At 42.9% G+C, this 26,092-nt stretch overlaps 1 protein-coding gene across 1 annotated transcript in view; it reads right to left on the bottom strand.

Annotated features, from left to right (window-relative positions):
- The window catches only part of PLPPR4 (phospholipid phosphatase related 4), a 102,397-nt gene that overhangs the window by 20,686 nt on the left and 55,619 nt on the right, over nt 1-26,092 (bottom strand). The window contains exon 3 of the mRNA XM_088443951.1: nt 10,330-10,459. Coding sequence (XP_088300077.1) covers nt 10,330-10,459 — 130 coding nt within the window. The remainder of the gene's footprint in view (nt 1-10,329; nt 10,460-26,092) is intronic.

Genomic DNA, 26,092 nt, shown 5'->3' with positions numbered 1-26,092 from the left:
TTATATAATCATGTATATAATCATTAGCTTTGATTAAACATTCTTGCCATATTTAACGTTGTCAGCTTTGATGAGCATTTGTGTCTGAACAATTCAATGAGCACAGGTTGGACTTATTTACTGATATAAAATAATGTAAAATACATATATGAATACGTATAAGCTGCAAGAATTCTAATATGCTTTTGTGAGACCCCACTTGACTTGGAAAATATAACTATACATCTATAGTATCTAATATGATTTTTTCCCATATGACAGAATTTACCAAACTCCGACTTTACAGTCCAGGTTTTAACGATACATGCTTGAGCATAGGTGACCTAATTAGTTCCTCAGTCAATTTAATATAAACATCTGGACTCATGCATGGATATCCTTAAAACCTGGACTGTAATGGCGGAGTTTGGGAATCTCTGCCATATGATGACGTTTGAACACAAACACTTAGGGACTGAAGCTGCAACCGTGCTGCATCTTTTTCCAGTTGCACACCTGCGACTTTATGCAAATAGAGCTACAAATTCTTCCCTAGTGAACATCTGTCCGTCCGAATGTGCAAGGACTGAGTCACCCACTTTCAGCATCCATAGTCACTGAAATACCACCTGGTGCATCTTTAGATGCTGCCACTGATTGCACCATAACAACTTGCACCTGCCCTATAGCAGGTGCAGATTTATTCTGTGTGCGTACGGCCTGCTATGTGAGCAATTAAGCGTCTGTGTACTCAAACACTTCAATGACACACCTGCAACACTTCCATTACACGCCCATAATACGGACCATCTACGTGCGATTGATTAGCCACTGCCCAGGAACGCCCAATACATTTTAAATTTGCTTCTCCATGCATGCGACTGAAATTGCAGCTGCGGCTCTGGATGCCTGTTTGGTGCAACTAAGCTGCATGCGCAGGAAATCGCACATCTGTAGTACATCTGACATCGACATAGCGTACGACCCTCAGAGCCCTATCACACATACATCAAAACATATATTAAACCTAAATTTGGTGTTATAAATATGCCTGATGAACATGTGAAAGGGTTAATGCTCATATTTAAAGCATACTGACCTACTTTTTATTCTTCCTCCCCGGTAGAAGCCCGAGGAAAAGAAGCAGGTGGGCGGTGATGGGGGGTGGGGTGGACTTCGGCTGCATTAAGCCCCACCCACTTTTGGTAAATTGATGCAAATACCGCTTATTTAAATTAGGCGGTGGGCCAAATGACGCAATTCTTATTGAATTTATGCACGCTCACTTCACTAGGGAATGGGAAGGATGCAGGAGAAGTGCTTACTCTTCCGGGGGTGAGGGGGCTTATCCGAAAAATTGGGAGCCTCCCGCAGGTTCCGTGATAGTAGGCAAGTATGATTTACAGTGATAAGCATCATAATTTATTCCAATATGGCAAGTGGCAAAATCCTATATTACAAGGATGTGAGGCTAAAGTTCTAATTTTATATTGCATTGTCAGATGTGTATTATTTTCCACAAGGGACTGCTCATCATTATATCTAATATGCACCATTTATAAGTAATATATTTGGAAAATACATGTCTATGTATGTGTAAAAAAGCCTATAAGAAGTAATATTTGAGGCTGCATACTAGACTACATATGGAGCAGACATTAGAGCATCAATTGTCAGTTTCCAATACTATCAATCAAGCAGGACCAGAAGTTCCCAGAACAGGGCTAAAATAGGCCCTGTGAAAGCCCCCCTCTTCCGAACAGGTGACATCACATCTTTTGCTGGTCCTGACTGCCCTGCCCCCTCAATGTAACAATGTAATGATGTCACATTGAGGGAGCAGGGCCGTGAGGACCAGCAGAAGAGGAATACCCGGATCCGCCTAAGGGCACTCGGGGCTTAAAGTGGTCCTGGAGAGGTATGTATAGGAAACTTTAAAGTGAATTTAGGGGCTATGACTGTGTGAAATACATTTTCGATGCTTTTTTAGCACTCCTGACATCAACTGAGTCTACAATGTTAGGGTACTTTAGGGGAGATGTACTAAGCTCTGGAAGTGATAAATTAGTGATTGATAAATTACCAGCCACTCAGCTACTAACTGTCATGTTACAGGCTGTGTTTGTAAAATGACAGTTAGGAGCTGATTGTTTAGCAGTTTATCACTTTCCAGAGCTTAGTACATCTGCCCCTTAAAAATGAAAAAAAAAAAAAGTTCTATATCATAAGTGTAACTCTTACACGGGAGAGACAACATCCTCCTACGTCTCTCCAGCGTCATCCCCCTTCATCTCTACACTGTCACCCCCCTTGCTACTCATCAGTGCCATCCCCCTTGTGTCTAACCAGCTTCATCCTCCCTGTGTCTCACCAGCTTCATCCCCTCTGCATCTTGCCAATGCCATCCCCCCACTGCTTCTTCAGCACCATCTTCCTGTGTTTCACAAGCATCAGCCCCCCCTGCATCTCACCAGCGCCATTCCCATGTCTTCAATCCAAAACCGCCCCCCTATGTCTCTCCAGCTTATCCCCTTGTGTCCTTCCAGAAGCCCCCTGCCCATGTCCCTCACCAGCAGCTCCAGGCCCCTGTGTCTCCTCTGCCAACTGCAGCTTATACCCCGTCCCCGGGTCTGTCTAGCAGCAGCTCCCTACCCCTGAGCCTCTTCTCCCACCAGCAGCTTATACCCCCTCTCCATGTACCTCTAGCAGCAGCTCATCCTTCATGCCTGCCATGACCCCTATTCCTCTTCACAGCTCCTCAGTGCACTATGCAGTAGCGGTGACGGCATGATGTCACATACGCTGTGCCGTAAAAGGAGCCACGGGGACTCAGGCCCACAAAGTGAGTGACAGGAGGGATGGGCCGCAGGCGTAGGAGGATGAACAGGGAGCCAGAAACCAAGGAGGGAAGGCGGCTGCTGCCAGACAGAGTGGCACTCTGTCTGTGGGACTTCTATGCAGGGACATGGCAGGGGCTGAACTAGTTCCGCCAACCATTAGAGGTGATGGAACTCAGTTCCACCCCGTTCTTTCCCACTTTAACCACTGGGGACACTACAGGTGGCCCTACAAGCTGCAAGGTGCCATTCCAGCAGGGGCATGTTAAGAGAGGAGAGGCCCATGTGCAGCCTCTGTGCAGGCCCCCTCATCTCCGGTAATGCAGTAGACTCTGACTTTATGCATGCGCAGGTCTCCGGGAATATGGCATCTGTGCTATGTTTCTGAAGACATCTCTAGTGATCATGCACAAATCACCGGGAAAATAACCACTGCATAATTTTCACAGTAATTTCAGTCTGCAAAACCAGTTGATGTGGGACTCCGGAGAGGTACGTATAATAAATATATGGGTGCAGGGTGTGCAATGTGGGTAACCTGGAACCAGGGGCCTGTGTGCACTGCACACCTGCACTAATTATAGATATACCAATGCATTCCAGGCACTGTGCAAGCCACATGTAGGTGCCAAGGGGCAGCGATGGTGCCTCGTCTTGGGCACTATGCCCAGGGGCGGCGGCTCCATTCGCACTCTTTTAGTCCTGCCATCCTCCAAGGAAGCAAAACCAGGCGCAACTCTCAATACCAATCAACACACTAAAATCTGCGCAATCCTAAATTCCACTGCCTATACTGTTGTTGTCTACACTATCTCACAGTATCATTTTAATGCTTTTAATCTGCCTGTTCATATTCTCCTTACTAGCAGCAATGAAACCATGGAAAGTACAATCAAATGTTGATACCTATGAAAATATTGATTTATTTGCTGTCTTTTCATATATTTGTTTATTGTGTAGATAAAAGACACATTGTAAAAAAGTTGCAGCATTTCTGATCTTTTATTAAGGCTTATATTCAGCACTGAAAAAGTCTTTAGACCTATTGTACTGTATGTAAGATAAAATCTACTTAAGGCATGACCTATATACCGTGCAATCACACCACATGGGAACACAATAATTGAGAGACTGTTGTGTTACAGTAGGCACTGCATTAGCAATGTGTGTCAAATTGATGGTTTATTCCTCTCTACATTCCTCCTTCTTTAATTTCATCTGTTTGCCTAATGTTACGGCACAGCAGTGCTGGGCAACAGGCAGCCCTCTGAGCCTTCAATGGTGTCCCCCAGCACCTTTCTGCTTTATTGTCAGATCTATTTATTAGAGCTTCTGAAATTGGTTACTCTAACAGTAAAATGCCTCCTTATAACGTATAACTTATTACAGATAGGTGTCTATTTTATTAAATATATTGTTTCATCTGATTACTGAGACGAAGGGTAATGTGTTGTTCTTTCGAGGGCCATCATTGTGGCCCCTGGGTGGTATGAGCTTGTTTATTGTTATTATCAGCTCCAGCATTAAAGGCATTGTTGTCATCCTTAAGCCGGACACACCATTATTGTACAGTATATGCTACATATCCCTACTATTGGCTCCAACATTGAAGCACTATTGTTGCAATTAGGCCGGATACATCATTATTGTACTATAATGCTGCATGTGTTGGTATATTAAAAGTGACAACTGCACATTCTAGACATGGAGTTAATTTTGGGTATTCATTCTGATTAATTGCTGCAGAATGTAGTTTACTATGAAAGGGAGTATCATTGGCTTAATCTAATACTGCCTTTTTGCAATAAACACCTGTCTACGGCCTGATTCAGAGATGGACGATATTTACGTAGAATCAGGGATTGTTTGCCATGGTGCATGCATCTAAGCAGTGGTGTAACTACAGCCCCCGCAGACCCCGTGGTGGCTTGGGGGCTTGTGAGGCGAGGTGGCTGCAGATTCCATGCGGACTGGCCGTCCGCATGGAATCTACAGAAAACGTCCCTCCAAAAATGGCCGCTGCCTAGGAGGAGACAGATGCTAGAGGTCCTACTGGACCTCTAGCAGCTGTTAGTCACGCAGGCACGGCGGTAGTGCGGACGTCACATAAGAGCCGTCCGCACTACACTAGTATAACAAACACACAGCCGCCAGCGCCGGCAGCTGTGTGTTTGTTTTAGCAGCCGATGAGAGTTAGACAGACTCTCATCAGCTGCTTGTCTTGCGCCCACTGCCGGAGCCGGGCTCTTCCGGCTCCCGCAGTGGGTGATGATGGGAGAGATGTCATGACGTCTCTCCCATCATGCAGAGCGGGCCTGCCCGGGAGGACGCCGGAGGGAGGAAGCGATGCCGGAGCGTTGATCAAGGTAAGTGTATTTTGTGTGTCTGTCTGTCTGGCGGGGTGTGGGGGGGTTGTTTACTACTACTACTGAGGGCATTGCTGGGAGGGGGGACTACTACTGGGGCCTTGCTGGGGGGGTTGTTTACTACTACTGGGGGCATTGCTGGGAGGTTGTTTACTAGTACTGGGGTCATTGCTGGGGGGGTTGTTGACTACTACTACTACTACTGGGGGCATTGCTGGGGGGGTTGTTTACTACTACTACTACTGGGGGCATTGCTGGGAAGGGGGACTACTACTGGGGGCATTGCTGGGGGGGTTGTTTTCTACTACTGGGGGCATTGCTGGGAGGACTACTGGGGGCATTGCTGGGGTGGTTGTTTACTACTACTACTACTACTACTACTACTACTGGGAGCATTGCTGGGAGGGGGGACTACTACTGGGGGCATTGCTGGGGGGGTTGTTTTCTACTACTGTGGGCATTGCTGGGAGGACTACTACTGGGGGCATTGCTGGGGGGGTTGTTGACTACTACTACTACTACTACTACTGGGGGCATTGCTGGGAGGGGGGACTACTACTGGAGGCATTGCTGGGGGGGTTGTTTACTACTACTACTGGGGGTATTGCTGGGAGAGGGTTGTTTACTACTACTACTACTACTGGGGGCATTGCTGGGGGGGTTGTTTACTATTACTACTACTACTGGGGGCATTGCTGGGAGGGAGACTACTACTGGGGCATTGCTGGGAGGTTGTTTACTACTACTACTACTACTATTACTGGGGGCATTGCTGGGAGGGGGGACTACTACTAGAGGCATTGCTGGGGGGGTTATTTACTACTACTACTGGGGGCATTGCTGGGGGGTTGTTTACTACTACTACTACTACTACTACTACTGGGGGCATTGCTGGGAGGGGGGACTACTACTAGAGGCATTGCTGGGAGGGGGTTGTTTACTACTACTACTGGGGGCATTGCTGGGGGGTTGTTTACTACTACTACTACTACTACTACTACTGGGGTCATTGCTGGGAGGGGGGACTACTACTAGGGGCATTGCTGGGGGGGTTGTTTACTACTACTGGGGACATTGCTGGGAGGGAGGGCTACTACTGAGGGCATTGCTGGGGGGACTACTACTGGGGGCATTGCTGGGGGGACTACTACTTGGGGCATTGCTGGGGGGACTACTACTTGGGACATTGCTGGTGGGGGGACTACTACTGGGGGCATTGCTGGGGGGACTACTACTGGAGGCACTGGTGGGACCACTACTGGGGGCACTGCACTGGTGGGAGGGACCACTACTACTGGGGACATTGCTGGGGGAGGACTACTACTACTGGGGGCACTGCTGGGGGGTTAGTACTGGGGTCACTATTTAAGGGGGTCCACTAGTGAGGGGATTTTATAAGGGGCACTGCATAGGGGGATGACTACCTGGGGCACTGCATAGGGGGACCACTTCTGGGGGCACTGTATAATGGGCACTACTGTATACTGTAAACTGTCTAGGGGGGGTGGGAGCACATTTTTTACTTTTGCACTGGGGGCCAAATTGCCTATAAATGGCTTTGTAATTATTTTACCAAAATGCCGAGGGGGGGGCGACAGAAAATTTTTTGGCAGGGGGGAGCAAAATTTATAATTACGCCACTGCATCTAAGCCACACTGTGCATGCGCAGCGATTGAATTACGAATATGCTCGCACACTGTATTCACTCCCAAAGTGAGTGACAGGTAATTAGTGTTTGGGGGAGGTAATGTTGTGGTTACAAAGCCACAGGCATGTCGGCAGTGTTTAAACACTGTTTACTGAGCGTGCATAAATTAGCCACTGCGTTCTTGCTCACAGCAGGAGAGCCCTCTGATTGTCTGGAGACCCTTACCCAGGAGGCTGATGGCCACCTGATCTGCGCTCAATGTTTCCGATATTAAGGTTTTGTGCAAGAGCGGTGGATGTGAGATGCTGTCAGTGGGCGTCTCTAAGCACTGGACAGCGAGTGAGTCTTCAGCATATTTTCAAAATTGCGATCCTTGAGAAATCTCAGCTACGATGGAATTTGCGTCCATCTCTGAATAAGGCCCTATATACTGCTACTATTTAACAACTTCCATTAAGTGATGTCATTCTGATTTGGAAAATGTTACAGTATGTATTACAGCCTTCACATCAATATTGGTTCCTGAATACTGGACTTTATATGATTCATCAATATAGCTTCAGAAGTTATATGCACAGGACATTATTGTAATATTAATGTACGATTTTTTTTTTACTTATTTTTTTAAATTATTGATTTTTTTATTTATATATTTGTATATACAGTATATACTTTTTATTAAAGAGATGAGCGGTTGGGTTTTGTCTCGGATCTTCCCACCAATTTCGGATCTCAGAATGAGGCAAAACATCATCTTTCAGGGATGTCCATGAAAGATAAAAATTTGTCCTTGAAAGATTACATTTTGCCTCATACTGAGAACGAACTTGGTGGAAAGATCTGAGCCAAAACCCAACCACTCATCTCTAGTTATTTTAAACATTACTGTCTACAATTAAAATGCTATATCACTTTAAGGCTGTGTAAACACTAAAGCGACCTTCCAATGTGACCTCCGATGGTGCCAATGAACGATATATCGGGCGGACGGTACACACTGAACGACCCGGTGAATGACCGCACGATATATCGTTCACCAGCACCATTGACCTTGACAGCAATAGTAGCGGGGTCGCTCCATTGGGCGTGCATGCAGGCCGATATAATAACTCCGATGAATGACCAGCGAGAGCGTGCATAGTGGGTACGCACTAGACGATGCGCCTGATATGTCAGCCCGATCTGCGGATCGATGGCATAATGTCTACAGTGTAACCGGCTTAAGAGATTTGTGTTCTACTTTTTTTTCTAATTATTCACCAGCTCTTTCACATTATATAATATTTAAAGTTTTATGATAAACTTTTTGACAAAAGTAAATAGGATTTTATAGAATATTTCATACCAAATAACTTATTTTCTTTGTATATTTTAATATTTATTATACATCTCAGTTTCCTAGTTTAAACTGTATTCATAAATAACTGCTCAATACGAAGAGGTCCATTTAACTATGTGCAGCGATTATAGAAAATTAAAATAATCTATCACTATTTATTACAGTGATAGAAAATATTCTATTGTCAAACTTTAATAATAATACTTTGCTGGGCAGGAGTGATGCTCAGATCCCCGGCGATACAGACTGACAATGGTAAGGATACTCTTACTGCTTTGCCTGCCAATCTTCGGGCCTTCTACATATGACTGAGCCAACTTCGACTTCCAGTTCCACTTTCATAGAAAATGAATTTTAATTTTTAAAAAAATATATATATATATATATTTTTTAAATATATTATTACACTAGGAAAAATACTTTGTTCATATTATAAAGCAAAAAGCATTTTTTCTGTAAGGGTATCGGTGATATTTATCACTGGTTGGGTGGCTTCATAAGCAGAGAGAATCCATATCTCTATCAAAAACACCCATTTTGGGCCAGATTGTATATTTTCCCTATCATATAAATAAAGCCACTAAGGGGCTCATGTAGGGTTAGATGCAAACCTATTTTGTGCTTTCTTTTCTATTGCACATGAAAATTTCTTAGGCATCCTTTGCCATGCCAACTGAGATGCATTTTGTGCACAAGACTCCTTGCAATAATCCGGTTTGGGGGAATGGAGGATTGCAAGTGAGGCAATAATACAGCAAAGGCGTGGTCATGCAAAATGCTTCCCATGCTGATCACTGAACAGAAGTGCCTGTGTGCAAGTACATCACTTGCGGGTGCTTGACCACTGTTGCAAACTCATGATGATGTTGACAATCCATGGTAACATCTGATTGGCTGAATGCATCTAACTCTGTCAAATTTATGCTAATAGCGTAGTAACATTGCATTGAAATCAGCAAAAATTCTGCAGTAATAATGTATATTTCCAAGTCATCTTTTAAAGGGAAGGTGACTGATGTGAGTATTGATTTGTTTTGTACTAATTATAAAATTTAATTTTGTATTTGTTCTTACTTGGTATATGTGACTTTACCAATTATTAATAACAATGTACTGGTATTGTGTATGACTCGTGGGTATGGGATTGAAATCCCAACACGGATGCCCGACATGAGGAGATCCCAACTGGGGTAGGTAAGTATACTAACCCTCCCCTGTCTCCCCCCCTGACCCTAACCCTCCTTTAGTAGTGCCTAAGACTAACCTCCCCCTTAGTGCCTAACCCTAACCTCCCCCCGGGGGTGCCTAAACCTAACACCCCCTCTCCGCACCCTAAACATAACTCTTCCAGGTGGGTGCCTAAACCTAACCTCCCCCCCTGGTGGTGCCCAACCCTAACCCTCCCTCCTAGGTGTGCCTAAACCTAATCCCCCCCAAACCTAATGCTAACCCCGCTAGACTCCATAATACTAACCCTCCCCTCCACGGCTAACGCTAAGGGTGCCCTGGACATACCTTTGTTTGGGCAGGCGTCCTGGGCGTTCCGGCGTCGGGATTAACATAGGTGTCAGTATTTCGACGCCTATGTTACATCCCTTGCCAGGATTCCGCTGTCGGCATTGAGACTGGCAGCCATTTGGCCGCCAGTCGCATCACTACATCCCTGACTGGTGTACTGTATTTTTAGCATTTTTCCTACCATTGTGGAGTCACACCCCCTCGTGGTGACCCGGGAGCATATACTACTGTTGTCTCCAACAGTAAAGGAGATGCAACATATTGGATAGTTGGCCTCATCTTCCCTAGTAAAAGGCCGTATGTTTTCAGACACATTTTGCGCTTGCATGTTAGATGCAAAATGAAGCCAAGCCAGCATGAGCTCCGGTCTCTTGTTAAATCTCATTAATCTGATCAGTTTCACACCCTTTCCTGTAAAATGAATGATGTAAGATGTAACTTACTGTGATATTACTGTATTTGCAACACAGACCAAGATTTACAGTATGTTCTGTTTTCCACCTGCTATAAAACTAGTCCTGGCAGAGAAAGGCACATACAGTATAAGCATTTTGTAGACACGCACATTCCAAGAAGTAATTGACCTTTTTTGTATAGTCAGTCCCACTGTTTCCCAGATTATTTGCTGCAGTAAATCCTACCTATAAACCTAACTGCTCTTCTTAGAAAGGAATTAAAGTTGCATCCTCCAGCATTGATATTGGCTTCTGCTCCGATCCCATTTCTCCTCTTGGACAGACAACAATACAGGACACCTTCACCCACCATTATCTAAAAAGAAAATAATTGTATTCAGTAACAAGAAATGAAAATACATGTTTTTTCCAGATAACGTTTCAAAAACTACTTCATATTTCTCCTTCTGACGGGAAAAGCTGGACAGGGGTTCATTCATTATCACTTAGTTTCTACATCTTCACCTGCTTTTGTATAAATTAAGTGTCCGGGCCATTCATCAAAAAGGTAATGCAGGAGATATCACAGATAGCCCCCCTGCTTACCTTTCACTTTTGATGTGGCCCGCTGTCCCCATACACTAGTATGAGAAGGAGTCCCGAGTTGCGAAGAGTGATCCTTTTGGATACCTCCGTCCCTGTCCGGCTGACATAGGTCATGCAGGTGCACTAGCACAGCCGAGTCAACTCAGCAGTGCAAAGTTTATTGCTCCGAAAGGAGCAGTGAAACGCTTTGGGGAGACAGACGATTTTCGGATCAGTTGTCGCTGCGCTGGAGCACTGATGAGTTAGTATGTTAATTATCAGGGTCCACTGGATAATGATAATTAACATAATGAATAGACCTCTGTGTGAGTTAGACAAATAACTGTATTTCTACAATTGGACATATTCAACAGGTAATAAATGGTCTGTATACTGTAGGTCATTCACTAAACACAGAATATATGGATGTAAAGTGCATTTAGTGCCTCCATGTAAATGCTTGATGCAGTCATTTGCAGGACATTGGCTCAAGATGATATTGCTAGTGCTAAAAAAAATGTTAGATTAAAGTCTGGACTGATATTAGGAATGATGGGGCAGGATTTGTGCATTAATAAATTAATAATAAATTAATAATAAAGATAATGGAATTTACATGTACTTTTCTTGCATTCAAATTGGATGGAAAAGGAAATGCATGGAGAGCACAAATGCCTGACTGTCAGTTATAACAACTGCATTGCGTATATCAGTGGCGTAAGTTCATCCCATACGCCCGAAGGCAAGTTATCATTTAGTGCCCCCCTATCCCCATATTTACAGCCCTAAGTGGGGTGAATATATTGTGGGTGATGGAAGAGGTGCCCCTTCAGTGCTGGCGCCCGGCGGCAGGTGCCTCCATTGTCTCCCATACTTCTGCCCCTGGCGTATATAATGGATCGCAGAGCCATAACTAGACTTTTTGGCCCTGTGCAGAGGGAGCATTACCCCCTCCCCATTTTTTAAAATGAGACATAAGATAGTGCACCTGAAAAAGGACCATGGCCTCATGGGGAAGGGCAGGGAAGAGATAGGGGAGGCAGGAGATCCTGGGGATACAAGAAGAGGGAAGCTACAAGTGAGAATGATAATAAACAGAAAATTGACAGGCCCAAACAGCGCCCCCTGCCCTGTGGTGCCTTGTGCCATGGCACTGGTCGCACTACCCTAGTTACAGCCATGATGGATCGTTCTGCCCAGGGATGTACAGTTGGTGCAGTCCTAGAGTTATTTCAATTGCGGGCAATGCCGGCTATATCCATGATCTTTGTGCACGCATAGGGCCTGATTCGTAATGTTCACGTAGCTGAGCGATTATTTGCAATTGCGCATGTGCAAAAAGTTCTGGAAGCCCCTACGATGCATATGTTACCCAGATTGTGCACTCCAAGATCGGTACGGACAGTATCAGATATGGTGGCGACAAGGTGATGGGCGTTCCTAGGTGTGGAGTGGGGATGTGGCCTGAAGTGAACAAGAAAAAAGTCGGACTAATGGGTGTGTTTATGGGAGTGTCACGGGCTTGTCCATCACAGGCCAGACAGAGAAACTTCATCTGCCATAGGGCTGGGTGCAAATGTCGATGAGTGGCGTGTAAAGAATCACCAGCAGTGTTACAGCGTGCAGAGATGCCGAGACCTCTGAATCAGGCCTATATGCTGCACCTGCAATAGCACCGAGATCATGTATTTTTGTACTCACTCCTATGGGGACTGTAAGAAAAGTATGTTGGTTTTAGGGTGAAAAATGGCAAATTGAATGGCGATTTGGTGTAGTTTTCCTGGCAATCCAATGCTTGTTGCATCGCCCGCAATTGAATCAACCCCTGTGAGTTAATGCTCTCTTAATTAGCAGTTGTACAACACACAAACTTATACCCCACTATCCAACACTCCATTATGCATACTTTTACATGACAAAATATTCAGGATGAAAAAAACCAAGCAAACATTTAGAATATTAGAAGTTAAAAAATAAATAAAAAAATTGCAGATGGAGGAGGAGTGGAAAGAAGTAGGAGGAAGAGGAGGTGGAGAAATAAATCACCCCCAGCCATCAGTTGTCACTATGTAGGATGGCATGACAGGAACCTTGGTGAGCACTTTCCATAGTGCTGATGGGGCCTGTGGGAAGGCAATGAACCTGTGGTTGAAGGCAGAGAGAAAAGGTGGTAGAATTTGGGGTACTTATTGCAGGTAAGTAGCTGTTGAATATGTAAACCACTCTCAATTAAACCACTCTCATTATGGATGCTCTCTGTATTGTTTAGCGGACATTATGGTACTTTCTGTATTGTATAGTGGACACTAGGATGCTCCCTCGTATTATATGGTAGTCACAGGGCTGCTCTCTGTATTGTTTGGAGAACACTAGGATTCTCTCTGCATTGTTTGGCACACATTAGGATGACTTTTGTATTGTATGTTACTAGGATGTATGCTGTATTGTCTATCTATCAATAGCACTGGCCAAAATATGATACATATACATATATTACATGCATTGTTTTACTATGTTTAGTTTGGTTCAAACAGAAAAAACTTTTATGCTAGTATTTACAAGTAATGCAGTTGTATTTGTTTATGTTTGACAGCCACCTCTACCTCAAGAATTGAAACAATACAGTGATAGCAGTTTACATAACCCTGCAGCTACTGTACATACTTGTTTGAGGTACCTGAATCCTGCCACATTTTCTCTCTGCAATAAATGCATAGGTGAAACCCATACTTTGGGGTAAGGGTATCCTCAACATTATGACTGGGACAACCTAAAGTTTTGGGTACAGGTAGGCAAAGTGATTTACTTTGTTTTTTTACACTGATAGGGAAATATATATTTCATCTCACACTTTTGTCCTGACCACAACTACAGTTGATTCGTTCTGCCTAAATGAAGTCACTTACATATTTTTTCAAAGGACACCTTCGGTTTCCAATCTGCCCCTTGCCTGCTACCACTTCTAGACATGACAATTTCTTGTTTTGTTTTGCATGTTAAAAGAATAGACATAGTTTAACTAATGCATAAAACCCCACATTTTTACATTTAGTATGTTTTTGTTTTCCAAGCACGTAGTTGTGTGACAGGATTTTAACAACACTTTAATAATGCAAGCAAGTAATTGTTCCAATGCAGCAGCATAGGAAAGGCATGAGTCACCCACTCAGCAGGGCAAACTCCTACCCTGCAATTTAAACAGCGCTATTTACTCCCACAGTGTCTGCCGCTAACTCTATATCTCTATTACTCTGTAATAATTGACACTGACTAACATACTTGACAACATTTCAATAAATGTTCCAAGGACTTATTTCTGCTGGGTAAGATATATTGCTCGCTTGCACAATACATTTTCATTTCTTGTAGAGAACTACACTTCTGGAATGGACATTGCCTTTGATTAAATGCAGATAATGAAAGTTAGTATGTAGAATATGTACTATGCAGATGATCTAATTTACATTTTATACATATATATATTAGGGATGTACAGACTCGGATTAGTTAGATTTTCCCGCCAAGTTCAGATTTTTCCAGCCAAAAATTGGGTCTCAGAAAGCAGGGCCGCAACTAGGGGGGAGGGCTGGAGGTGCACATGTACCGGGTGCGCCGCTGCACCCGGTGCCAGTGGCCTCATGCCGGACGCCCCGCTGAGATGTTATTACCAGCGGGCGCCCGGCTCCTTCTCTGCAGCTCCGTGCTAGCCGAGGCTGGAGTTCTCTCCTGAACTCCAGCTTCCGGCTATCCCCACAGGCACAATGGAGAGAGACGTAATGATGTCTCTCCTCATAGTTCCGAGGAGCAGCCGGAGTGGACATGACGGCGGCAGTCACAGGAGCGGGGTTTAAGGTAAGTATTTTTTTTTTGTGTGTCTATGTGGCACTACGGGGCATTAACAGGGGGCACTACAGGTGAACTACAGTGGCATAACCTACAGGGGCATTACAGGGGACTCTACAGGGGCATTACCAGGGGGCACTACAGGGGACATCACCATGGGGCTCTACAGGGGCATTACCGAGGAGGCTCTACAGGGGTATTACAAGGGGGCTCTACAGGGGCATCATCAGGGGGCACTACAGGTGGCATTACCAGGGGGCTCTACAGGGGGACTACAGTGGCATTACCTACAGAGGCATTACCAGGGGGCTCTACAGGGGCATTGCGAGGGGGCTCTATAGGGGCATTACCAGGGGGCACTACAGGTGGCATTACCAGGGGGCTCTACAGGGGCATTACTATGGGGACATTACTATTTGGTCACTACAGGGGCATTACCCTATAGGCACTACAGGGGCATTACTATGGGGACATTACCATATGGCCACTAGTACAGGGGCATTACTGTAGGTGCACTGCTGAAGGGGGCATTACTATGGGGGCACTGCTGCAGGGGACATTACCGGGGGGGGGGTGGTGTGGGCGCCAAATTACTGTCTTGCCCCGGGTGACAAAAACCCTAGTTTCGGCCCTGCAGAAAGAGCAAAACGTCATCTTTCATGGACAAACTTCATCTTTCAGAGACTTTTGTCCAGAATGATAATGTTTGTCCATGAAAGATGTAATTTTGCCTCTTCCTGAGACCCGATTTTTGGGCAGTAACATTTGAATTTGACGGGAAAATCCAAACTAATCCGAGCCTGCACATCCCTAATATACAGTATATATATATATATATTTATATATATATATATATTGTGTGTTATATTATTATATTATATATATATATATATTAAATGAATAACACTTTACTTCACTAATATTAGTATTCCCTACACATAATTTAACCAACAACATGTTAAAGTATGGGTTTCATTTACGTTGTTGTTATACACCACACAAACACTAGAGCGTGAGATCCAAAACATAAGTACATTTTACAGTAGTTATTAAAACACACGGCCTGATTCAGCAGTGATCGCAAGTTCAATGATCGCAGATTCATGACTATCGGGAATTCTGCGAGTGTGCACAATGGGTCCTGTGTAGTCACACGTAAACCCTTGAATGCCTCTGCAGTGCGGGGGGCAGGGGTGGGGAGTTGGCTATCTCAGGAACTGCATTGCTCAAAGCAATGTCCTGCTTGCAAGCCGGCCAGCCTGAGTAAGCTGCGGCGCGATGGTGATAATAACCTGTGACCTCCGTCGCAGTGCTGGAATGGCAAATGCAGCAGGGGGTGTCATACACCTCCTGCTGCATTTGCATTATTGCAAGGATCGCAATTGCAAAGCTGCCTGCGTGCAGCTTTGCAATGTGATCCTTGCTGAATCAGGCCCAAAGTAAGATTAGTGATAGTGGCCATTTGTTGAGGCCAATATCCATCAATGTTTTCAAGTTCATTTATTAGATCAGTGGTTCCCAAACTTTTTTAAATCACGGCTCCCTAGAGTATCAGAATTGTTTTCACGGCACCCCTAAGCCAAATGTTTGTTATTGAGAAATTCAGAAAAAAATGTAGTAAAGTAAATTGTGCTTACCTGTCATCCTTAGGGTCAGTTATGTGGTTGTGGACAGGTTTGCGCTTCTGTTTGTCCACATATTTACATTACATTGACCATAAATAATTTAATTTTGTGCTAGATCACCAACCTCAGGCACCCCTGCAAGAGTCCTGAGGCACCCCAGGATGCCTAGGCACACAGTTTGGGAACCACTGTATTAGATACTAACTAGAAGCTGAAAGATCATGTGATTGTAACATGTTTTGTGCTAACTGGAAATATTGTCAAGAGGAAAAATTGGCCGGTATGGACAATTTTGCAGTCTGCATTGTTTCCAGATATCATTGCTATCGCTGGAAAATCACAAATCATTGTTGCTTAAACACTATTATATTAGGTAAGAGAAGCATGGAAGACAAAAATATTCTAGTACGGTATTTGGAGTGGATACATATGGGTGGTGAATTTAGCCACCATGCTTAGTGATATTAAGGGTGAAACAGATGGAGGAAACAAAATGTAGGCTGTATTTTATAAAATGGCAAGAACAACTTAGTATTCTAGTCATGGATGTATCTATAATGGGTGCAGGGTGTGTGGTGCACATGGGCCCCTGGGTCCAGAGAACCCCACGCCCACGCACCCTTCATCCATACATTATACTTACCTCTCGCGAGTCCGGCACTGCAGAAATCACAGAGGAAATGGTGCAGCCGGCATTTTATTGAAGGTTTGCACATGTGTAGTAAAGAAATCACTGGGAACATAGCGTGGGCACCACGGTTTCTGAGAATTGTGCAATTGCAGTTGACTCTGGGACACTACTACTATAGTCTGCTCTGCAACTGCAGGCAGCGAGAGAGGTCGAGGCCGCCACGGACTACTGCACATGGGGCGCTCCTCCTCTCTTAAACTATCCCTGGTTCTAGACTGTCTTTATGTACACTGCAAATAATATTTTACATTGGTGTGATACAGTATACTGTAACATGTTTTTTTACATCTTGTTTTAGTAGTTAGTGATACTGCAATGTGCCGCAATATAAGAAGCAACAAAGTATATAACTTGATCAGAAATGGATAGCACACAATAGGTTAAAGCAGTGCCATTACAATCTGCTATCAACTTTTCTGCTTGCTAATGTACATTGCAATCATCACTTTTGTTCGTGTCCTATTTGCCAAGGATGACTCTCTTATGCTTTTACATGTAATCTAGAGCTACATGATTGCTAGTCTATTGTCTATAGATTGTCATTCACTGTGGCATTCTCACAAGCCATATTTTTTTGTGTCTATGATTATTCTGATTTGAAGACAGACAGGTGATTTTTATTCTTCATTTTCTGCTCTTTATTCCCCGTGTTCTTTTCAAGAAAAAAGAAAAACAGTGCACAAAATGATACATCTATGATGACTTTCATTGACGGTAGAAAGACAAAAAGATTAACTATTGATGCTGAAAAGAAAAGAGACTGTGGTTGTGCTAGAATAAGGTTAGCAACAAATAGTAAGTACGTTTATTACTTATATTAGACATATAAAGCCTAATACAGGACTTGGCCGTAATTGGGTCCTTCCATTACACGCACAGAAATAAATGTGTATATTCACCGTATGCAGAATTGTACATGAAGCACCCAGGGCCAGCCTGACCCTAATTGCTTTGGTAAACAAAAGTAGAATAATGATGGTATCATTTTTAAATTTTTAAATTATATTATGTTATAACATTTGAAAAAAGTCACTCCTCCACATGACCCTTATATGCCATCAGACTACTTTACATGACCCTTATATGCCACTTACCACTTAATGTGCCCCTTATATGCAATTAGCTACTAATTGAGACCAGATGTCTGATTAAAATTAGGAATGTGTGCTCATAAGTACACATAGCACATTGTACTGGGTATTTTAAATTAAATAAAATGTATTTGGCATGGTGGTGCAGTTTGACCAGGATGAGATTTTTGGCTGTTTGAAGTCTGGCAGAGCCATTGAGAGCTGTGGAGTCTCTGTTTTGAAATTTTAGTTTAAGCAAGCTTGCTCAGGATGTCTTCCAGTGCCAAATACTGCACTGATCGATTGGCACGGGCTGATATGTACCAGCGTGGAGGGGGGCAAACAGCTGAATGAAAGAGCAGTGAGTCGGGGGATCGACTGTCACACTGCACCTGCACTGACAGTTACTAGTTTCCTCCAAGCACATTGTAATATGCCTATGGATTTCTGCTTGGCAATTATTTCTGTACTGTAGTGATTTCTGAAACCGCAGTGATTGGGAAGCTATACTCATTTCTGTCCAGTAAGTCACTCTGCTTCTGACATACCCTATTCCAAACAGTCAGAGAATATACCTGTCTGCACTGTCATTTACTCCTAAATTGCATTGTTATCCAGGTGTGAATGGCTCCTGTGTTGTTAGCAAACAGTGTAGTCCTACGCAATGGTGAGGGTGAGGACAATGTAAAAAATCCTGCAAATGTACTTCAAGGTCCATTTTTCAACCCAGGCAACACTGGGTACGCCAATGGGCTAGTATACACTATGTTACCAAAATTTATGTACAAATATACCGAAATCATAAATTGCTTGATGGACATCCAGGATCATTTGGAATGGTATTTCTCCCTTCTTAAATCTCCTAAATGTTAACTGATAAAATATTTCCCAGGTATCATATTGTGTTGGTGGCAGAATATCTATGTCTGCAGGGAGTGCAAATATTAGGAGCAGTGTGTACTACTGAGGGACCCCTCATGTGGTGCATTATTTAATCTTATAGTATTGCTCCCTTATGGTCACCATCCAGCTGTTTCCCAGCTCCCTGTAAAATAATAGCAAGTATCCAGCCACCTGTTGGCTGCCTGCTTCCAGACGTCCTGATTGGCTGCCTCTCCCGGGGGTCTTGATTGGTCCCAGCCCTACCTGGTTATTTCAGTATTGGCTCCTGATGCACAATGTACGGTTGATGCGATCTGTCTTGTCCCTGTGCGCAGGAGGAAATCAGTGCAGCTGTTACCATTGATCAAAACACAGTGACAGGGGATGGGCAGCTCGCCTACGGGTCTGAGATAGTCTGTACTGCAAGGACATATGTGGGCACAGTCTTGATTTAAGATATAATAGGAACCCAGCGCCAATGAACAGAGGGATCAAACAATAGTTCAGCAGTCAAATAAGGTTATGTCAACCTTAATGAATAGAATAGAGTAAGAGTTAGGATCTCCAGGGTGTCTATTATTATCATCATTAGTGTTTTTATAATTAGTTATATTTGCATTACAGATTGCCTTTGTGCTATTTGTGTATTTTTTACCCATTGTCCCTTAATATTGTGAGTCTGATCAACTCTATTGCATGTATATATGTTTATGTCATTTTATGCATCTGGCTATTTAGCCTTATTTTATTAAACTTATATTTCAATATATGTGTTGACACTGATGTCCCAGTATAGACTTTAGAGCGCAGTTTTTTTTCTTACTACAGTCTTGATTTAAATCATTATAATACAGCATTATAGTATGCCCCACCCCCTCTTTAACTCACTCCTGCCGTCTTCCATTGGGGTGATGTCACAGCTGTCCAGATCTGTCATTCCTTTGTCCATCTCACTCGTGGCACCCTCTGCTGGCTGGCTGGCTGTCTATATGCATGAATAGGGGTCGATTCAATTAGCTACAAGTCCCCCTCATGGCACTAGTAAGTATGGCTATACCTCCAGACATTTTTGTTTGCAGCCCCATAGGGCTATGTACAACAAACCACGAGTCCCGGGCGAGATCAGGACATGAGTGTTGCAAGTTGAGATGCCTTTAGTTGACATTTCTATGCCATTATAAAGGCAACTCGCCCACTTGTGTCTATTTTGGGGTTGACCATGCATGCACCTGACCACTATGCATAGGTTTCGTTTCATAGTTGTCATCAGGACACATTTTCAACAGCTTATACTTGCTGCAAAATATACACCTGGAAACAGTTGTATTTATGCTGCTATTCAAAACTGCATCACCAGCATTTCTGTCAACACTCTCTGAACTTTGCCTATATGAGAACCACCTGTTACATCCCAGTTCTGCCCATTCAGTTACCAGTGGAGATGCAACTCACTGTTATGGAGCATACACACAGTCAGATTTGTCAGATCTGTCAGATGAACGATTTGAACGATTTTACCAAAGATTTGAACGATTTGAATGATTTGAACGATTGAACGATTTTTGACTGCATTAAAATGAATGGAATCGTCCAAGTCTGACTGCAAACACACATCAGATGTCAGACATCGTTATCTGACCATCGGGAATGCGCATTGTTCAAATCGTTCATCTGACAGATCTGACAGATATGTCAGATATGTCAGATTTTCCTTCAGATATGAACGACTGAACGATTTTTAAATCGTTATCGTTCAGATCTGAAGAAAAATCTGACCGTGTGTATGCACCATTACTTGCATATGCTGGGTTCCAGGGCATGAGTAGTACAAAAACATCAAAGATGCACTCTGCGAACAGGGACATGTTCAATCATAATTTTTATGGATACTGTACAGATGTATATGGATACTGTACACATGTATATGGCTACTGTACACATGTATATGGCTACTGTACACATGTATGCAGTGGACTTTTTGTCAAACCATGGCCATTTCCCACTGTCACATAGATAAGGTAATATGCTGCTTAGAATGTTAAATTTGGGTACAGAAAGTGAAGCAGGTGTTCATTGCATTATGTAAAATGGGTGACCAATAATTTAAATATACATTTGGGTGAGTTGATATGTAAAGAGGAAGGAGGGAAGCCAAGATCTAGAAAATAAATGAATTTATGGCAGAGGTAAATTGAGAGGAGTGGGCATCCAAACAGATACTGAGAAAGTAGAGCTGGGCAACTTAATTTAACTATAATTAAAGACAATTTTAGTAGTGCTGAGTGAAGTCCCTTTTTCTTTACATTGCTGCATTTGAAAGTTTTGTGTCATTACATTTTTTACATGTCAGGATTGTAGTTTATCACTATGCTTTGCAATGAATTGGGAATCTACTTGTAATACCATTTAGTAAATAGTATTGTTAGTAGGAATGTCAAAATATAATTGGAATTTCTTAATCCAAGACATTGTACTTAATCTTTAAAGGCACAAGTACAAAGATAAACATATGTTTTTATTCCTTCACTGACATTCATACTAGATTCAGTCATTGAGTGATGTGTGTCAGGTCCTGTGCCCGTCTCTGATGAGCTATGGTTTAGGTGGCAGAGCATGTTGTTCAAAAACAATGAAAGACCTGCAAAGATGTGTAGACCAGTGCTGCAAGGATAGTTTTATTGATAGGACCTGATATATGTGTGACTAGCTGTTAAGACTATAACCAGACTATTTCAGGCTCATAAGATGGCAAAAAGATTAATGGTGAAGCCAATGGGATTGCAACAGTGTGTCACCACCCCCTCCAAATCAGTTTACTCTCAGACTACCACCTGTCATGTATATGTCCACCAACTGTACTAGGCAGATAAGCTAACACGCTGGCAGTTGTATAACTAACTATGGAATTTTCTAATGGACTGCATTCAGTCCAGTCCTCTAAGTAACAATCTGTTGATCACTACAAAGACTGCACTGTCACAGTAGTAATATTACACATTGGTGGAATCAACAGAGCAGCCTGCTGCATCCATGGTCCATCTGCATTTAAAGTCTGTACCATGAGCTCTGACAGTGTGGTCGCCATAGATATTATAGGATCACTGCTCCTGTATTCACTCTCCAATGAATGAAGAGCAGGGCAACATAGTGCAGGCATCTGTACAAATATGCATGGGTATGTAGGCTAAATATAGTTCTGACTGACTCTCACTTACAGTATACAAAACAATACAGTGTAATCACTCTACTAAATGAAACCAGCAAAGTCATTTAACACCATCAAAACTGATAAATCCTGACAACAGAGTGCAATATTTTCTGCAATGGAATCAATTGTAATATTGATATACCTTAGAGATCCAACATATACGGGAAAATTACATGTTAAATAGATATTTATGTGTTTAGATGTCTCATTATATAATCTATTTCACACTGTATATGGATTGCTCTTGTGTTAACTTAGGTAGCTGAAAATTAAAAAACATAAAAAAACAAAAACAAAAATAAAGAGGTAAACTGGTGTTGGTTTAGCACATAGCCAAGAAAAATACATTTTCACCTGAACTGCTTCACCCAGCAACAGTTGTATACTATACAGTTTATTGTGTATACTAGATAGTGTTTCCAAAATGTTTATATCAGTCATTATCACTGGATAATGTCTGCACATTATTTTACTATTGACCTTTTTTTTTTGCACAGTATTATGTATGCTTTCATATGTTCCTCTATTTTTCTGTTCTTGTTATTTTTTGACTAGGTTCCAAAACATTTTTTAAAAGTGTTTCTTAAAAGTCTTAAGGCGTCACAAATAAAAACAGGGGGCACCAAATATAGTTCATCAAAGTGTAAAACATCAAATAAATATTAAACCTAGTATAAATGTGCAGAACACAAATGGGTGTCGTACAAAAGTCGAGATTCATAATGTCAACACCAGAATATGGACATTTTGAAACTGTACATTATGTCAATGTGTCAATTGTCAAAATTCATAATGTCAACTTTGTCATAATGTTAACATTGCCTGAATGTAAACAGTCGGCATGTCGACATATCATTTTTAGCTGATTTTAGTTATAACCCTAACCACAGCCTAACCCTATCCACAGCCTAACCCTAATTATTTAGGACTCACCCAGAAACCACATGTACTCTAGAATTTGGTTAGAGAAGTCTTTGCCTATAGCACCAACCCTTACCGTAGAGATTTATGTTCTCACAGGTATTTGGGTACCGTCAGGACTTACAAAGAAGATAGTAGGAGCTTCTGTAATAAACTAGATGACAGCAGAGAGTGCAGTTGGAGTAATGGATGGCATAAAGGTAACCTAAGGCAGGAAATACTGCCAGAAGGTATGGAAACCAGTAGTAATGGCAGGGCAGTTCTGAATAACTGAGGCAGTGCTGGAAGGTCTGGATACCAGTAGAAATGGCAGGGCAGGTCTGTATAACTGAGAAAATGCAGGTGGGTCTGGATGCCAGTAGCAATTACAGGGCAGTTCTGAATTACTGAGGCAGTGCAGGTAGGTCCAGATACCCGTAATCAATGGCAGGGTAGGTTTGAATAACTGAGACAGTGCAGGAAGGTCTGGATGCCAGGAGCGATAGCATGAAGATCCATGGAGCAGGTCATCATCAGGCAAGGACGCTATAACTGGCAAGGAGGCTAAGTGCACCTATCTTTTACCTGCACAGCAGCTAATCAACAGTCCCCAATTATTGACGACACCTGAGTGGCATTATGCCACAGCGGCTCATAACACATTATGGCTATGTTGACTATATGCCAACAATACTGACATTTTGACTGTCGAGATTTTGTCCATGTCAACATTCTCAATGCCGACATATTGACTGCATACCCCATAAATAAATAAATTGTGTGCTCATATGCTTATGATGCCCTTGTCCTTATTTGGACGAGATGTACCTCCAGCTAAATAAAGAATATATATTGTAATAAGCTTATAATATTCAAATGTTCAATGTCATCATACATACAGTACCTTAGATATATTCAAAGCCAACTCAGTATATGACTCCCACCATGGGACACAAGACAATCATAAAGAGAGGAACATATCTTGTATTTGTGGTAAACACATTTATATTTGATTTATTATTTAGGTGATGTTTTAAGATTTGAAAGTCTGCAAGTAGATAGCCGGCACGGACCAGCGATGCGCGTGCACGCTGGGTCCTTGCCGACCCCGACTATCTATCGAACATGCCCATCAACCTGACGACGGTCGTCAGGTTCGGCATGTTAATAGATAGGGAGGTTGGGCTCCTACACTGAAGACGTTTAGTGAACGTCTTTCAGTGCAGTGCCCGCACCTCAGCAATATGAAAGTCTGAACGATGGACGTTCAGACTTTCATGATGTTGAATGGATAGGCCCCTTTAAGGTGGGTACACATCTGACAGATATATCTGCAGATCGAGTGATATATCTGCAGATGATGGTCGTTCATACACACTGAACGACCATCATCTACTGCTGCAGCGGGTCGAGCCAGACTGGGAGCGGGTAGGGGGTGTGTCCTAATCCCGGGGGGGCGTGACCATGCCCCCTTCGGGGAAAAAGAAAACCTTTCCGACACGGCGCTGCGCGCTGGGGAGGGGGTTGCGCTGTGTGCCCCTCAGCCCGGCGCACGGCCATAGGGGGGCGCGATAAGCATGATCGATCCCCCCTTTGGCATAGGAGACTGCTTGGGCTGCTGCTTTAGCAGCCTCAGACAGTCTCCCAGTGCAGCCCAGCACACAGCAGCGTGTGCTGGGCTGCTGTGGATGGGGAGCTGTGAAGGGTAAATAGTACCCGCTCGCAGCTCCCCCTCCTCTCTGCAGATCGCCCGTACACACTTGCCGATGGACTGATAGGTCTGCAGACATATCTGTTCATTGGCTGTGCAGCACAGCCAATGCGATATGTCTGTGAATGACGTCATTCACAGACATATCGTCTGTACACACTGGCCGATGGGGGCACAATATATTGGCCGATCAATTGATCGGCCAATATATCGGCCAGTGTGTACCCAGCATTATCCCAAAGAAACCAGAATATCCCGCACAGGAATAATAACCAGTGTTATATTTCACATCTATAAGTAAAACCAGCAATAGGTAGCATATATATCATATCTTATATCATAATTTTATCATAAGATAAATTTTATATGCTGGAGGTGCTCCCTGGAATCGAGTAACTAGAACTCAAAAAGTATCAATAATTGGAAAAACCAATCATCAGTATAGTGATTCCTTCATGGGGCACTCTTTTGTACATAAATGATTTGTTAGTATAATTAAAAATTAGCTTTTAATATATCTCCACTAAAAGAATAGGGATTTGTTGTGCTCATTTATAAAATATCTAATTGATCTCCCTTAGCAATTAATCTCATGAATTTATAAAAATAGATCTATTATAAGAATTAGCATAAAGTATGTGGTGACTATGCTTGTTTGAATTCATATGCTCATATAGCTCCTGATGGGTACATAATATATTATAATAGCAGGGTCAGGTACAGTTCGTATGACATATAAAAATTGGAAATAACTCATAAATTAGAACTGTATGTAAAGTCACTCCCCACTGCAGGAGGGAGCAGCAGGGTGTCAGGCACAATCCTTTGGTCATTTTAACTCAAGTACTCTTCTTCGGGTGGGTCGTGACCTGGTCCGCTGGCGCATTCAGATTTCTGCAATAGACAGACACTGCCTAACACCACATACGGATCAGTGTCCCCCACCTCTCCCTTATTTTCTATCAGAGTTATTCCTGATCCCTCTCATCCAGGTGTCCACTCATAGAAGACCCTGGACAGCAGAGGGGACCAGGTACTTGTACTCCGTACTTACTATTATAATTTCTATGGGGCTATGTGACACAACATGATATTATCTGCCTATAGTAGTTTACAATATTTAAGTATGTCATCCGGGATTGCTATCCTGATATAAATCAGTATCAGGTCATCTGGGATATTTACGTCTACAGGGTGGTCTTTGCTCTCCCCTTTTTTTCAGAGAACTCTGCTAGCATTTCATGTGTATATTTATATATTTTTGGTTACATTGAGGTAGTATCCAACCCGGCAATAGGATTAAATAATTTGTTGCAAGCCGGGGATCATTTTACATATGTGTTTGTGTTTGGCCATACATGTATATGAATTTGGGATGATACTCAGCAGATACACTATGCTCACACTCAATGTATAGATTTATCTCAAATGACTGAGTAGTTATTATTACATACAGTTCTAATTTATGAGTTATTTCCAATTTTTATATGTCAT

This window comes from Taudactylus pleione, unplaced genomic scaffold (genome assembly GCF_031769625.1).
Source record: "Taudactylus pleione unplaced genomic scaffold, aTauple2 ptg000341l, whole genome shotgun sequence".
In the NCBI taxonomy this organism is placed as follows: Eukaryota; Metazoa; Chordata; class Amphibia; order Anura; family Myobatrachidae; genus Taudactylus; species Taudactylus pleione.
This window is presented reverse-complemented; position numbering and strand designations above follow the sequence as displayed.